At 34.4% G+C, this 17,429-nt stretch overlaps 1 protein-coding gene across 1 annotated transcript; it reads left to right on the top strand.

Moving 5' to 3' along the window:
• Positions 1–2,627: 2,627 nt before the first annotated feature.
• On the top strand, positions 2,628–9,052 carry LOC137400967 (toll-like receptor 13). Its single transcript, XM_068087305.1, has 4 exons — positions 2,628–4,430; positions 5,628–5,787; positions 6,116–6,246; positions 8,894–9,052. The coding sequence occupies exons 1-4, from the start codon at positions 2,628–2,630 to the stop codon at positions 9,050–9,052; spliced, it is 2,253 nt and encodes a 750-aa protein (XP_067943406.1).
• Positions 9,053–17,429: the final 8,377 nt, after the last annotated feature.

Genomic DNA, 17,429 nt, shown 5'->3' with positions numbered 1-17,429 from the left:
TGATTTATTATGACTTAATGCTTGAGCTAGCAGTTATCACTGTAAATTGGCAGTATCTTATGAGACTGAGTCATTCTGACAAGTGGTACGAGCTTTGTTGTGTTGATTCGAGTGAAGGGATTGACCAAGCAGAATATGGTTCTTTATGACAGGCCACTGAACTTTATCACAAAATATGAAGTTTTTTGTGATTAATCTTGATTTTATCTAGTAATCACAAATCTCTTTTCTTCCTGTGGCAGTTTGGTGATTTTGTCTATTTTAACAACAAACATCGTTCATTTTTTAGAGTGGTTGCAAAAACTTATGAAATTTCAAAAAACAATTTATATTAGTGGTTAAAATTGTTTACAATATATAGAGCATGTTATCTTATTTTGAGAACAGCATCCAGCCAGACCAGCGCTGTCAGAAAGTTCAAATAAGAACAGGATATGTTTAAACACGCTTAACTCAAACCCAACAAGACATGAATTTTGTAAAAAAACTGAAGCAAAAGCTACAAAATATGTAATATGTAACCCACCACATTTAATATTTATTACGAAGACTATAAAATACATAAAAAATTTCACCAATTTAAGATCTAATTTAATGATGCTGAGATTATTAAACTAATGCAATTTTAAAGCAGTTTACTAAAGCAAGTAAATTAGATATTGAAGCAATTTTGACATTCAGTAAGCTGTTGCTTAAAATGGCACCTGCAGCCATACATTGCTACACAATTAACAGCACTTATCAAAGCCAAGCAAGTTAGAATGATGTTTGTGTCATTTCTTATAAGTGAAACAAAAGAATCAGTTTTTGCACCTACTTACAACTTACAACTGTCCTTAAGTCCAAAGATAAACTTTGAAAACCCAAGTTTAAGTTAATTTTCCGTCTTTTCTGGTTTAAAAGAGGCAAAAGATAATAATTAAGATTTTTTTAACTTTATAATCGTCAAAGTAGAGTTTGCTGAATTTTCAGCAAATTCTGAAAAAAGAGTTTTTATTTATGTTTATAAAGGCTCTAGAATGTATTATCTACATATAAACATAAACAAAGCATATTTTATCAAATGTAAAAAATTGTTTTTCTAGATGCAGTTTGCGAGCACTTGCACTATCAGATAATTAGTTTTTTAAAGTTTTAGTCTTTAATATGAATTGGCTAGTCTGCCATTTGTCACAAAAAAACAGTTTAGTGAAATCAGCAATTTTTGCATCTGATAACGTAATTAAATTTAAAACTCTCTAAACTACTATAGAAAAGCTTCACCTGACTTTATGAGTGGTTTAAGATTGCGTATCATCTGACTTTTAGATTTCAAACACATACACTTTGTATGTGATTAGACAGAATTAAAGAGCCGTGATTGACAGAAGACATCTTAGCAGTTATTATTCAAAGGCCATTTATTACAAAGGCCACAAAATTTTAGCACATGATTTTTGTTAGTATTGAATATTTGAAAAATGTAATAGGCTCTTGATTGTCCTGATGCTATATCATGTTACATGACTGCCAAAAGTTTTAGTATATGACTTACTGATGAGGTCATATCTTTTCCCTAGAGCAATCACTGTGTAGCCAGTGTCGCGTTGAAATCTGTTGTATATAGGGTAAATTCTTGTTTACACGTAAGTGGTGGCTTGAATTGCAAATAGTTAGGTACACCCAGCCAATGCAAGATATTTTTGCAAATACCAAGGAGCAAGAAAAACCTTTCTTCTAAAACTATTCATTTAACGAATGGTAGAAGGTTATACTTACAACAGACCAACTCAGAAAATTTTGAGAAAATTTGAAATTGATTCCTTTATAATTTTGCTGAGATGGATAAATGTTTTTTGTGATTGCCCCTATGTTATCTTGGTGTTGACTCTGAAGAAAAAAACAAGTTTGAGAAGATGAGAACAGTTTCACAAATTTATGACAATAGACGAATTATTGAACTAACTCACCACAACAGCCTCATCATGTCATGAAGAGTCTGTATGCAGAAGTCCGCATTACAGCTAGCTTCACTACAAAAAAACACAGCTTTTACTTGCGTGTTTAGCAGTTTACCATTTTTCCAACTTTCACATTATATGTGTTTTGTCTCCTGTTTTAGACTCTGCCTGCGCCGAACAATGAAGATTTTCATCTATATCTATTTGATTACTTTTTTGAGAGAGAGTGCTGATGCAACTTCTGGTCAAAAGCTCTGTGAAACAAATAAGAGGCTGTGTCTTACAGGACTTTGTCGTGTTAACGAATGCTTAAAATGTGATGATACTGCTATCTGCACAACATCAAATCCGACGAGCGTTGTACCTAAAAAACTTGATCCCAAAATGCGCTTTCTATTTCTAACCTACACTGGACCAGGTGTGGAACTAACACCTGATATGTTTGAATATCTTCGAGATCTAAAGAACATTCAAATTAATGGAAATATTGCATCAATTGCTAAAAACACATTCGCAAATTTGTGGAATTTAAAATGGCTCACAATATCTGAAGGCACCCTCATCAACTTGCCAAGCCAATTGTTTCATGAAAGCAAAAGATTAGTTCATCTAAACCTTCCTAAAAATAACTTCACATCATTTCCTGCAAACATTTTTGCACAGATCGAAAACATTGAGCGTTTCGATATGTCATTCAATCCTCTAGATAGTTGCAAAAGTGCAACCATTGCACCAGAGTTTGTTAATTTGACAAAGCTCAAAGAAGTGCGCCTCTCAGGTTATGGCCAGTCTTGCGGTATAGGCGCTTGTCGCAATATCACGAGGGATCACTTTAAACCTATTCATCATATCGAAGTACTAGACTTAAGTGAATCTTTGGTATTTTTTGGAGATCAACGCCTCCTGAAGTCATTTAGCAACCTAAGAAACTTGGCTATTAACAATATTTCACCATTTAAGGAGTGTCCTGCATTGGCAGAAACATTGTTCTCCCATATGCCAGCAAAATTGAGCAATTTAACTTTTAGAAACTGGGCAACAAATCGTTATGTTAATGAATCTTGCATCTTCACTGATAAGGTGTTGACTGGATTAAAGAACCTTACACGGCTGTCTTTATTTGACTGCCGGTATGGTGACAAGCTTTTTGGAAACACTCTACAACCATCAATATTTACTGGATTCCCTCGACTTACGACCGTTTACCTCCATTGGTGTGGATTATCTCTTATAGCCAGTGGTGCGTTTAATGAAGCGTTGCACCTTTCTGGGCTTGGACTCACTGGAAACCTACTAGGACCCCGAATACTAGAACTATATACAGGAAACAAAACTTCAAAACTGTCATCCCTGGTTATGAATAATGTTGGCATCAACACTGAAATATACTATGCTTCACGTTTGATTCACACATTTCCAAAGCTTCAAAATTTGTACTTAGATGAGAATTTCCTTCGTAGCATTCCTAATTTTGGATCCGTTAGCAATCAAACCAGCCACCTTACTACAGTTACACTCAACAGCAACAAACTGAAAAAGTTCTCAGCTGCAGAAGGCAGGATGTTATGCAAAATTATGCCCTTCCTCAAGCATATTAAAGCAGAAAACAATCAGCTGGATGATTTATCTGGACTATATTTTTGCCAGACCCTTACACAGCTGTACCTCGCAAACAACCAAATTGGTCAAAAGCAGCAGAGCAACTTCCAAGCTATTGGGCAGATGCTTCAGCTTTCACAGCTTGATTTATCTGGCAATAAAATAAAGCGTGTTTCCTGTGAACTTTTTAAAAACCTCAGTCAGCTGCGTACATTGATTCTTGCAAACAATGAAATAACAGTTTTAGATGACAAGGTTTTTGCTTTGACTCCCCTGTTAAGCAACTTAGACCTTAGCGATAATATAATACCTGTCATTAATGCATCGATAGTAAATTATGGACTTTCCAATTTGGTAAACTTTTATCTCCAAGCAAATCAGATAAAAATTCTACCTCCAGAACTTTTGAAGGTGTTTGACGCCAATATGACAAAGCTTAAAGTTTTTGGTCTCCTTGGAAACCCTCTTACATGCTCGTGTGATAAAGTTTTATCTGATTGGGTTCGCAACAGATCGGCTATCATCATTCAGGTTAAGAACCTAGTCTGCAGTACACCTGAGAACCCTGATGTAACAGCTCAAGTGATTAGCTTTAAACCAAACCCTTTCCTTTGCCACGTCAAGGAGCCATTGATAATTATCAGCATAGTTTTGGGATGCGTGATTTCAAGCCTAGCTATAGGAATACCTTGCTACAGATATCGCTGGTACTTTCGACATCCGCAAGTTGTAGCAAGAGCTGTTAAAGATCGACTTGAAGAGTTAGAGTTTGAACAAAAATGTGAGTATGATGCATTTGTCTCCTACAACTCTGGAAGTGACTCTGACATCAGCTGGGTTACGAAAAAGTTTATTCCTTCGATTGAAACAGTTTCAGCAGAAGGCATTCAGGTAAGTCACATAGGATTCTATAGGATTCAGGCTATGTAAGTAGTATTATTACGATGTCAGCAGTTATTCTGACAGCACATGGGTGATGTCAATTGATCCTATTTTAGAAACTCTTCGCTTTTGCGGTTTTCAAGGAAAAAACTTAAAATAGGCAAAAACACCTTTACTCAAATAACTATTGGCATTGCCAAAAAGGTCCCACTCTTCTGAATGCTTGAAGCGATTGGAGTAAGTAAAAAATGCTGCCAAAAAAATGTTAACCTAACTAATAGGTCTCTAAAACCTTGCACTGATCTTTCACTAAAGCATAGTTTTAGAGACAGTAAATTGTGTACAGTTCAATTAGTACCAACAGCAAATGTTTATTATTTTTAAAAATCTAACGTAGAAGCCATTTGTTTACTCTATCATTGATTGCTTGCGAGAAATGGTAATCAATAGTTATCAATAGTTGTAAGGTTCAGACATTGTTGATAGAAATTATACATAGAGGGTTCAAAATGATGAGCTGGTCATTTCAGTGGAGTGGGTTTTTGCCCAAATGAGTTAGTCACCATTCTTCTTAGTCTAAACAGCTGAACCATTAAAACTATGTTGTTACTATAAACAAGCTCTAAGATTATACATGTAGTTGATAATTTGTGCTGAGGCGATAGATCTGTCAATAATTACCAGTCCACTGTTATAAGTTGCCTGTTATATGCGTTATAAGTTTTGTGTTATATGTGTCATAAGTTGTGTGTTATATGTGTTTTAAGTTGAATGTTGCCTAAAGGAAGATGTGTTCAGTTGCTTAAAACTTGATTTATTCCATTACCATGATTAGCAAGGTATAATTTAACAAGGTATCATTAAAGTAAGTGAGGTTTTTAGTTACTCTAATGCCCAACTGGTTAACAACATAGAAAAAATTAAAATATGTTAATGAATTAGTTGTTTCAGAAACAAATTTTATAGTTCCGTCTTTATAGATTGTGGTTGCAAAGATAAGTAAGAATTATTTTAAAAGTTCAACTTTTTCTCTTGAGTTGAATGAACGTATCAATCTATATATGTGTGTCCAAAAAAGTAAGAGTGTGAAAAACCATCATTTTTGTAAAATTTATTGAGCTGAACAAATTCATTATAATATTCTACTTCCAGAAGCTCAAGGTCACACAGTAGCTAACAATGTTCCTACTGATATTCTATTTACAGAAGTTGAAGCTGTACATTGTTGACAGAGATTCAGCAGCTGGATCACTAAAGCACACAGAGCAGTGTAGAGCGATAGAAGCAAGCAGAAAGATAATAGTTCTACTCAGCAACTCGTATCTTGCCAACCCGAGCTGTTTGACTGAAGCGAATCTACTTGTAGGTAAGGTCTTAGCAAAAGTCGGCCTTCTGATATAGCTTGAGCAATAGAATTATGTTAGAGGTTAGAGAACTTGAAGTTCAAAAAGGTTTGCTAGCTTTTTAATATTACAAGACTACAACACTGTTTTAAACATAAACTTTGTTGAACATAACTAAAAATTCAACTCATGCGGCGAGTTGATGCAGCGTTATTAGCAAAATATAAACAAAAGTCTATGAACATGGTATCTATTCTAGTGTCGACAACTTTTACCATTATACCGATTGACTTTATTGTCACCTTAACATTACAAAAGTTAATGTGTCAACCTCTAATTCTTTTTTGACAGGCTATGAGCTAGTAGAGGGAGAGCATTGCTACCAGCCCAACCGCATGCTTATTATTCTTCTTGAGGAACTTAATGAGGAAGTCCTTAAGGCACCCGTGACATCAATGCTGACTCAAAATGTCATTCATGTTGTAAGTACTTTTTTACTTGTCAACCTTGGGAGTGCTAATATGTTCTCTTGCCAGCCATTAGTCAGTAGTTAAGTATGTGCATCTTGCCTTAGCTAATTTTGCTTAAGAGTTGTAGGAAATAGTCTAGCTATATTTCATTAAGGCGCTGTCCTTGACATAAATCAATTCAATCTTCTAAAAAGTTGATATTTAGTTATTAATACTAGTAAGCTGGCAGTCCCGTGCGATATGAGAGATCCTCATGTGTAATAACTATGTGCACAGCTATTCTTAGATATAAAAATGTGGAGTAATGTAGATGGTAGCATGGTTGACTAGTAATCCAAATATCTGGGTTCAATTCCTTGGTGGTGCAATCTTTTTTCTAACTCTTTCAACATGGCTTCGGACAGGCGGATAAACATGTCTCGTATTATTATAGTAATTATTATTTGTAAAAAAATTTAGCTAAAGTTTACGAGTCGCTAGAAAGTGTAAAACTATTTATTTTAATCTACATGTAGCTCAGTAGGATTGAATTCTCTTATTAAGGATGGACATGTATTTTATTATATTAAATATTATAAATAAGGATATGCATCTGTTTTTAGCTAGTGTTAAGAAACTGTGGGCAATAGTCCAGCTGTATTTCATTAGTCTCTGCGTTGACTCACATCAAATCAATCTTACAAAAGAATGATCTAGCATTATCAATATGCTTTAATGCAATTCTCGGTTTTTCATTTCAAATATCAAAAGTAATATTTGTAGCCGTCAACACAATTTTTCAAAATTTTTATCTACAATATAGAATTTAGTCACATGTCTCAGTAAAACGGCACACCCCAACTAGCGGCTTTGTACCAATATGGTTACTTTTTGTAAGAGTTTAGTCAATTTTTCAGGACAGATCTCTTTCGATGAGCATTATTTTCTCGACTGTATCAATCTTTTAAAACCTGTTGATCTAATTACATAAATAAAATGTGTGTCTACTTTTGCTTGCATAATGAAGACCTATACTAATACTTTTATCTTTTGGATCGAACTTTTGTCAATTCAATTTTGCCATGGAGAGAGGCTTTATGTTAAGCTAGCTGGTTAGAATTTACAGTGATGCAAAACCAGTTAACAAAAGTCAGGCTACCTGAATAAAATTACTTGTAATGTATTAGTACTTGTGGGGAACACTGGTATCTGATGTTTTTTAATCAATTGAACTCAGCCTAGTCATAAACTGCTGGCTGATTCTCAAGCACTTGTATTTACAGGTTATAGGATTCAACCATATCTCTGTCTCAGAGTTCGAATGTAAAATGTCTCTTTAATTTTCAGATATCAATTATTTAACGGTTGTCATCACAAGAGCCATGCCTACTTAGCTATTGGACACTAAACCTGCTTTTTGGTTAATTCAGTCCCAACTATAAACTTCCAATAAAGAGTTTTTGTAGATTCAACGCAAAGCAAATTTTCAAAAATATCCTTAGGTTTCATCAATGTCAACCACCAGGTAAAATGGCAACTTTTCATTGTATTTTTTTATACATTGAGCTATGTAAAATCAAGCTATAGAATTTTTGTTATTGAAGGTTTTTGTTAGATTTTTTTTAAATGGGTGACTGCCTTAGCCAATATTTTACATTCATTAGTAAGAGATTCAAGGACACAACTGATGATAAAATTTGTACTTTCAAAAACAGCATCAAAGCTACCTAATTTGTTTTTGTTTGTGTCATCTGTACATCCCTCATGACTTAATAGATTATCTTGTTGCAAAATTACGCATATTTGGCTTATTTTTAAAAGCGCATGATCTTAATTCATACCTTATAAAACTTCATCATTTTGTTTACCAACTAGTGTCATTTGTCTGCAGGATATCTTTGCAAAGACATCCTGAATTACTACCAACTACGAATTTACAAGCAATGACCAATCTTATTTTTATTAGACACTGTAATAATGTAATGTGATAAAGTAAAAAATGAAAACTTAGCAGTAAGTATGTGCTTAGAGAGCTAAGTTCATTCAAGGTAGACTCAAAGTTTATGTTAAGTTATTCAGTGTCACGAAAAGTCTTGCATACCAAGCGCGCTGCTGTCAAGTCACACAGCGCAGTTAGACACCTTATCTGTCTCAAGGATAAGAGCTCTATACTGTACCGGTACATGATAATATTACATTCTATTGCAAATCCTAACCACTAAATTGGTAATTGCGTAAATTTCTGACCGCAGGTGCTGATTTAAAAAAATAAAACACATGTTTCAATAGTGATGTCTTATTTTTAGATGGTTTTTTCATAGTATGGAAGCAGATTAATGTGTAATTAGTTTATGTAAAAAATATTGAATTGACATACATGTACATGTACATGTAGGAGCGAATTGACATAAAGGCTCAGTCCAAGAAAGCATTAAGCTCATATGTCAAAATATGACTGTAGTTCTAAAAGCACAACGACAGTTCTTAGATATTCATTTTTGTTGATTGCTCAAGTTTTTATATGAAACTTTTTTTTCTAGGTAGACCTTAAGTTTAAGTCTTGGAAGAAGTATAAGTTTACCGCATTTAGCAGCCAGAACTAACTTTAATTAACGAAAAGGACAATGAAATATGGAAAACTGTGCTCGAAGTAGTAAGGTAGACTACATTCCCTTTGTAGGCTGACTCAAAGACTAAGATGAAACATGTCTGGAAGAGAGTGAGAAGGTTTCTTGCGAAGCCAAGATATATTTACAGAAAGAAAGGAAAAGGGCTTATTCCACCACAGAGAGCAACAGTCGATGAGCAGCTTACAGAACGATCTCCTTTGATTCAATAAATATGGTTATTCAGAGTTCTGGTAGTAACTGACAATAACCGACAAATAGATTTGAATTTCTTCTATCTCTCTAAGTACCATGTTCTGTGAGGACATAGGAGATCATAGGAGACATCATTTTAGGAAATCATAGTTCTCTCCAACTTCCAATGAGATTGGCTGTTCTTGGCAGCCGTTGGGTGTTTTTATTGAGAAAACATTTTGAGCTAGCTGGCTCTTGGCTCGCAGAAAAGCTTCTCTGCCCTTTTTCAGTTTAGTTTTTAGTCTTGCAGGGCAGGGTTGCTAGCCACCCTCTTCATCCAGGCTGGAGCCCAGACTGGATAGCCAATTTGATCGCCAACAACCCAACGTGGTACAGTCGCAATTGTGGTTGGATGCCTTTCCTAACACCAAAACGGTTCTTTGTGGATTGAGCCACTGCCCTATTGATCATAAGCCAGCCTCCTTACTGCTGAGCTATGGCTATTCTTGGCTTCGCAACTGCTGCTTAAATAAATTAATTTGTTAATATAAATCAGCAAGAACTTTTATGCACAGAATAGAAAACAAATAGTTTATTTTTATTTAAACTCATTATAAGCCGAAAAAAAGCCTGTCATTTTGTGAGGAAAGTAAGACTTAACAATTGAATTTTTCAGTTTTTTCCTCTCTTCATGTTTTTGCAATATATATGAGTTTTTGTCAAAAAAAGCGTAATCCATAAACATGTGTATATATTTCAGTTACTGCTGCTTTAAGGTTATTATTAATATCTGTTCATCTCAAAGTAGTTTGTGTGCATTTCTGATCTGGTCATGCTTAAAAGCAAACTAACATTCTGAATGCTTGCTAAACAACAGATATTTTTGCCTTTTTTTATTTATTTCAATTTAATATAATGCAACAAGATTTAATTTTAATAATTTTTTGTTTTTGTGCAAATGGTTTAAAATTAGTCTATTTCTAAAAAAGATCTCATAACTGTTTTGTTTTCAGTTTTATTGTTAGCTAAACAAATCAATGAAAAAACTGCTGCTATTGCCCAGACTGTTTTCTTACGAAATAAAATATTATACGCAACTAAAATGTGACTGAGCTTTATTTTATACTTTACTAGAACACTGGAAAGCTAGTTTGTTGTTGGAGGTTGTCAGGTGCATCAAAAAAGTAAAGATAATTAGTATGTGCTCAATAATTCTGAACATTGAAAGGCGGTCGATTGGTGCAGGTGTCAGTGTGTCAGCTTATCAAGCTGAATGTTATTAGTTTGCTGCTTATTGAAAAGGGTGTTTTATTCTAACCTCTGGCTCCAGCTTCAGAGAAATGAAAGACATGGCTCTTATTATTATTAAGGTTTCCTGTTTTCAGTCAATAACTTGCTCTTTTTCCAGTTGAAATAGCACTTCTTTTTATTTTGGAGTTTTATTGTAATCTTTGCTTTTGTTGCGGCAAATGCATCGGAGTTAACTTGGAACTTCCAGTATTTTTTTATAAATTGTTTAATTTATTTTAATGTAATGAAACAAAATTAGTGTTTGATACGTTTCTGTTTCCATGAAGCTGATTAGAAATCAGCCAACTTATAAAAAATGGTTGGTGACAGTTTCCCACTGTGATGGTAACCAGGAAAAAATTGTGAAATCCATGGCTAAACAATTTTTGTTTGTAAAGTTTTCTTGTAGACCACTTCAATAGATTTTATGAAAGTCTGTTAATGTCTCAAAATATCTTACAGCAAATATGGAAACTTAAGGTGTGTGCGTGTGTGCGTGTATGTGTGTCATGTGTGCAGTGTGTGCATGTGATTTGTGAGTGCGGTTGTTCATATGTGTGTGCGTGTGCATTTGAGTGTGTGCGGGTGCGTGTGTGTGCATCCAGGTGAGTGCATGCAAGTGTGTGCGAGCGGGTGTGTGCGTGTGGATATGTGTGTGTGTGTGGGTGTGTTTGCGTGTGCTGGTGTGTGCGAACGGGTGTGTGCATGTGGGTGTGTGTGTGTGTGCGTGCATGCGAGTGTGTGTGCAGGTGTGTGTGTGTGTGTGTGTGCTTGTGTGTGTACGTGCATGTATTTGCATGACAAAAACATTTTTCATTTGTATTTTCTAGCTTATGTCATGCTGTCATTAAAATGGATTTGCACATATTTGCAAAAAATAGTTTTATTATTTTATGATAAGACATGTGAATTTCCAGACCACTTTTTATCAGGAAGTTGGATTATATAGAGAACATACTTCACAAATGAAGCAAATTATACATGCATATATAAGAATTTATTCCATGTACATGTATGTGTACGAGCAAGTGTATGTTTTTCTGTCATATAACCCAAAACATTGTCTAGTGGCTTTCAAAATGTTAAATTGAATCTGTTTTGAGTAACTTACCGCCTTTAACTATCTGCCAGCATTTTACTTTTTTATGGTTTAATTTGACACGGTTTTCTCACCAGCTAAATTTGCATGTTATTATTTCCAGATTTCAGATTTCCAGAAACTCCTCTTTCCAAGAGCTGTTATGCACACAGACTATTTTTGATTATGTTACTTATCAGCAAATTAGATATAATTATTTCTACTAACATTGACTGTGGCAGTAGTGAATAAGCTTGTTAGCCTTTCAAACTCATTTGACCAAAGATGGCGTCCATGAAATTTTGTTTACTTTAACGACTCGACTCGTAGAGCAAACTGAAAGCACACGGCGGACGTAAAGCGTAGCTTTTCATGCATTAGGCAGTTGAAGAAGGAAGTTGTGACTAGGATGCCATCAAAGAAACACGCTTGTATTGTTGGCTAAACAGAGAAAACTGAAGGAAAAAAAACTATCTCTCTAGCAGTGACATTCTTAAAAGTAATTTTGTTTACAGGTGAGTAGTCTAAGATGTTCAAGAGTGGTATGCTTTTGTGCCTAACAGGTAAATAAGATGAGTTATTCTATCAATTATCTTCGACAAAAGTCATTCCACATCATACTTGAACAAATCTTTAGTGGATATTAAAGGACGCTCTTAAAGTAAGTTAAGTTACATTTTTGTAGGATTTTATTTTTTAACTTTACTTTTTTGGTCATTGTTGACAACAGCAAATCAGGCTTGGTGGAAAAAACATTCCATCATCCATGAACCCCTGTGATGTTCTGCTCTCGAGACATATTTTGATTTATATGCTGGTCAATACGATGGCTCATTTAACAAAATTTTACAGAATCATTGTTCTTATACCGAATCAATTAACTTCACTAACAGAGCGAGAAACAAGTGTACACATTATCTCTGCTGGTACCACAGAGACAAAACACAGAGAATAACTACATGTACAATTATTCAGCAATACCGAAAGTGATTGATTTGCTCATGTTAAAGTCTAATGCTACCATGTTGAAAGTCATGAGTGTTGAGTTCAGTGCAAAATGATTTTTTTTCCTAAACTTTAACCTTAGCTCCGACAGACATGGCTCTCATTGTAGCAAATATTAGGTGTGCAAAGAATTGTTGTTATGGCGAACCAACTTTTGTCACGAAACTGGTGTGTTTATTGCTAGTAGCCAATGAGACGCAGGCAAAGAAAAAAACGAACATAAACACATGGCTCAGGTCAGTAATCAGAATCATCTGCAAAACGAAGGTGCACAAAAGTGTGGGAAATATCAGCAGGTACAGCTAATTCTTTGTCGGTAGGATTTGTTTGCAAAATCTAGATAAACTTTGTCAATCATTTCTCCTACGTCTTTGAAGATGAACTCCTTGAAGAATTTTAGTAGATTCTATCAGAAAGTATCGGTATTTTTCTATTATTTGCGATTGTTTTTAATGTTTGAGATGTTCGGACTTCCAGGATGTTATAAGAATAAAATCGACACAACTTGACCGCGGTTAAAACGTTCAGCAGAAAAAAAACACGCGCTGAAATGACATCACTATTTGATATCACTGCAACCTTATGCAGGTTGCAGCGCTACGCATCTCCATTTTGTTGGTTTCTTAGTCACCATAATTGCACTTTCATTTAGTCTGAGTGTTTTAACTGCGATCAAGTTTTGTCTATTTTAATCTTGCACCATCCTGGCAGTCAGATCCCTTCAAACATCAAAAACAATCGCAAATGATAGAAAAATATTGATGCTTTCTTATAAAATCTACTAAAATTTTGTGTAAGTTCACCTTCAAGCAAAGTGTAATACATTCCGTGTAAGTTCAACTTCACTGCTCAATGAGAGGCTTAGATAGTCAATGTCTTCATGAAAATAGAAATAGAATGACAAACGATAAAGATTTTTAATCCAAAAGTACAATGAGGTAAAAATAGTTGTGCTATTTTAGCTGTTTTCCTTGTTTTCATTACCAAAATAAGTGCCTGTCATGATGACACGCCACTGCATGTCATCAACACCAACATCATCATTAGCATCTTCACTACAATCTGTTGGCGCCACAATGACGGTCTTCATTTTAGTCTAAACCAACATGGCCTCTATTTGCCGTTTGTTTAGGTTGATATTAAATTTCATAATATTTCTTTTGAGAGCACCTTTAAATTTCAGTATAGGCTTTCCTTGACTGGACTCTCTTCTAAACGTGGGTGCAACAGAGCCCAGGCAATTTGATCGTTGTCTGTCTTCTCAGGGTGTCTGAGTCATATCAAATTGGTATAAATAAAGAAGGCCTTGAGCGACAAGGTTCTTGCACTTTTCTATACCTTACTAAGGAGAGTTTTATCCTTTCATGAAATACTCTTATGACACTTGTTTAGGGTCATCGAGTTCTATACTGTTATGCAAAAGATTTGGAAGATTAGTTGTTGATTGGCCCACTTAGAACTGTTTATATCTGATGTTTATCAATTACGTTAAATATTGGATGACACAATAACAAAGTAGGAGTGTAAAAACAGACATGAAATAGCTTCAGCTACTTCAATGCTTGTCCGTTTTTTTATTTTCTGCTAAATTTTACTGAAAGAATACGGAAAAGTATACAAAGCTTTGTGTGTGTGCAATCCTTCGAAGATCAAGTATGTCTGATTAGCTTACCGTAAGTAGAACTAGGCATGTTTCTAAGAGCAATGTTGCACAGACGTTATCTATGCATTCTTGGCTGGGTATGTCTGAGTATGTCTGAATCCAGTGGCAGGAGAACCTCAACAACTGAAAACACGCTCAGTTGCAGAGAGCATCACCAGTTTGGTTGTCTTTTTGTCCCCACCAGAGTCTCATATTGGGATTTGAACTCTAATCTGATGTGTTCAGGACAGGTGTTCTAGACCCCTAGGCCACTACTACTACCGCTACTACTACTACTATCACTACTATCACTACTACCACTACTACTACCACTCCTACCACTCCTACCACTCCTACCACTACTTCCACTACTACCACTACTACTCCTCCTACCACTACTACCACTACTACTACCACTACTACCACTACTACTACCACCACTACCACTCCTACCACTACTACTACTACCGCTACTACCACTACTACTATCACTACTACTACTACTACCACTACTACTACTACCACTACCACTACTACCACTAATAGTGTACTACTCCCATACGAAGCTTTAAAAAGCGACGGATTAATAACCATTGTTTACAACTCTTTTACATCTCTAATCTAGCTAAGCATGCTAATTTTTCTTTTGTTAAGCCAGGTAATTTGTGACCTATTTACCAAGGCCCGAAAGGTAGCATACATCTGCAGAATCTTGGTGATCTTCAACTGGTGTGCACACAAATCTAGAAGGCTTCTAGTGAAGAAGAGTTAATCAGTACAAGTTCCGAGTACGTATAGCTCTTGAAACTTATGGTAAGTATGAACTTTCTAAGGAATGCAAGAAAGCACAGGGAACTTTAGAATAACTGTAAATAGAAAAGGGATGATTATTTGTTAAAACTAGTTTACATTCTTGATTTATACATCAAAGCTTGATGAAGTGGCCAACATAACTTTACTAAACCTTGTTCAGTGTTGTACACAATATAATAAGAAAATGGTAGAATTTTCAAACAGGGCCTCTGTAGCTGGTGCTGTTTACCTCTCTTTACATCTTGGCAGCTGTGCAATTGCAATGCAGACTACTACAAAATCATAAATAACAGCATCGAGTATATCCTTTTTCATATGTTTTCATTATCTTTCTCTTTAGGAAACGAGTTAAATACGTGACAAGATGAACATTGCGCAAGGGCTAAATGTGTTTTCTTTCAACGATGAGTCAATAACAGGGTTTATAAAGGTGTAATGTGATATATGAACAAGCTTAATAGGTATTAGAAAATAGGGATCACTCTGAGAGATTGCGAAGCATAAAGGTTTCACTTCGTAATTAATTTTACATCTAAAGGAGCAAAAGGGGAAGAATAACTAAACAAGGAAGTAAAAGTCAGTTCTATCATGTGATGAAGTCTTAAAATCAATATTATAAACATATGAAATTAAAGGGTAACAAAGATCCCTAACTTTGAACACCAACCCTTTTTCTCAACTTTAGACGCACAAAGGGGTTCAATATTTGCATTTTGTTCAAACAAAGGCTGCTTCAAGTGAAGGTCGCATTTGAAATGAGTAAATATCCAATCAATGCAGTCATAAATGCAAATTGTCAAAAAAGGAGGAACTGAGCCTCCATTTTCTCACAGTCTATAAATCAGCAAACCACTTGAAACAAAACTCTTCAATGCAGACACGATGTGAACTAAACACTGTATTCAACCAGGTTGGCCAATCTTTATACTGTAGTTTAAAAACTGTTCACCCTGAACTGTTAGTGAAATTAGCAAGTTTCTTTGGTTCTTCAAGTGTGACAAAAAAACAAAAGGTAATTTAACTCTGACTGACAAGGCACAAGCTCTTTCTTCTTATGGCTCACTGTCCGTGTAAGTCTCTTTAGCTTTGAGCTGAACTTTATATTTGAAGCTACTGGTGTCTCCAACTCTTTTTTTTCTTATGTATAAATTTTAATGATTCTACTCCTAATATCCTTGTTTATAGTATTTAATTTAAGTTTTAAAAAGCAGATTTAATCAATGCATTTTGTCATGTCTTCAAGTCTTCTCTGTATGAATTGTTACTGGACTTTATGATACCGCATAGCAATACTTTACTTTTTATATTTACTAGTACATTGGCAGTCTCGAGGATCGTGAGAGATCATCATGAGTGAAGAAATGTGCATAATTAACTCTGTCGCTACCAAATTAATTTATCTACCATGACATAATTACTTATTTGGTAAAACATAATAACGGATAAGGATTCGTATAAATTGTCATAACTTTTAAACCACACAATCTAAAAAATATATTTTAAGACCAAATTAATCATAAAATTTTACATATGCTGGTAACATGAAAAATACAGCAAATGCATTGCAGAATGAGAAGGAACACCTTTTTGGTCATTTTCAGAAAGACCCTGATCATGTCTCAGTTGAAAGATTATTACAGTTTAAGGTTTATTAGGGTTAAGGTTACTATTATTACAGTTTAAGGCATTATTATTATTGATAAAATATAAATAAAAAAATTTAGTAGTAGGCCTAATATTGTTTAAAAACAATCGTCTAAAATTTATAGAGCAAACATTTTATAAAATTTGTAGCTGTAATGCATTTAGCACGACAAGTCAATGTTAACAATAACTTGCAATGCAAAATAAAATATTTTGTCAATCGAAACTATGCTCAGGATGGGTTTGCTAACATATTTTTTGTTAGCTCAACGCATGCAGATAATTGTTTCCAATTGTTTAAGTTTAGCTAAGATAGGGTAATTTAGTGGTGTTGTGGTAGTGTTATTTGAGACAATACAGCCACCATTTTTGCTGTCAGACACGCAATACCACAATAGAATGCTGAACTTGTTGCAGTGGTCTCTACATTAACCAATTAGACGAAACCTTCTATGTCAGCGTTTGAGAGGTTTCATGGATTTTGTTCTCGCTTTTTTACACAGCAGTGTTAGGCCTTTGACTCATTTTAATTTAATTGATATGAACCAACTTCTTACAACATCTAACAGTTTATTTTAAAAACATCATTGCTTACTGCTTTACTTTCTAATATTTATTCTTTTAGCATAAAAAGGTATTTTAAACGTTATATAGAAAAACAATGATATGATCTTAGTGGCTAACTGTTGGTCTTTTTTGGCGCATGATTTAGAAAACATTTCTGTTTAAAACGAAACTTATTGCCAATAAAGTAATATGTATATATATATTATATATGTATAAATATATATATATATACATATTAGATACATTATTATAAATATATTTATATATATACATACATATTTAATTATTATATATATATTACATATTATAGTATATACATTATTATATATATATATATTTATATATATTACATATTATATATATATATATTACATAC

Source organism: Watersipora subatra, chromosome 7 (assembly GCF_963576615.1).
Source record: "Watersipora subatra chromosome 7, tzWatSuba1.1, whole genome shotgun sequence".
In the NCBI taxonomy this organism is placed as follows: domain Eukaryota; kingdom Metazoa; phylum Bryozoa; class Gymnolaemata; order Cheilostomatida; family Watersiporidae; genus Watersipora; species Watersipora subatra.
The sequence above is the reverse complement of the archived record's forward strand: the minus strand, read 5'-3'. Positions and strand labels throughout refer to the sequence as shown.

Excerpts from the sequence above, each read along its gene's own strand:
- LOC137400967 (XM_068087305.1), top strand. The coding sequence starts at position 2,628 with ATGTCATTCAATCCTCTAGATAGTTGCAAAAGTGCAACCATTGCACCA. Across the intron at positions 4,431-5,627 it reads TTTCAGCAGAAGGCATTCAG|AAGTTGAAGCTGTACATTGT; the intron begins GTAAGTCACATA and ends TTCTATTTACAG. Across the intron at positions 6,247-8,893 it reads CTCAAAATGTCATTCATGTT|GCTGACTCAAAGACTAAGAT; the intron begins GTAAGTACTTTT and ends TTCCCTTTGTAG.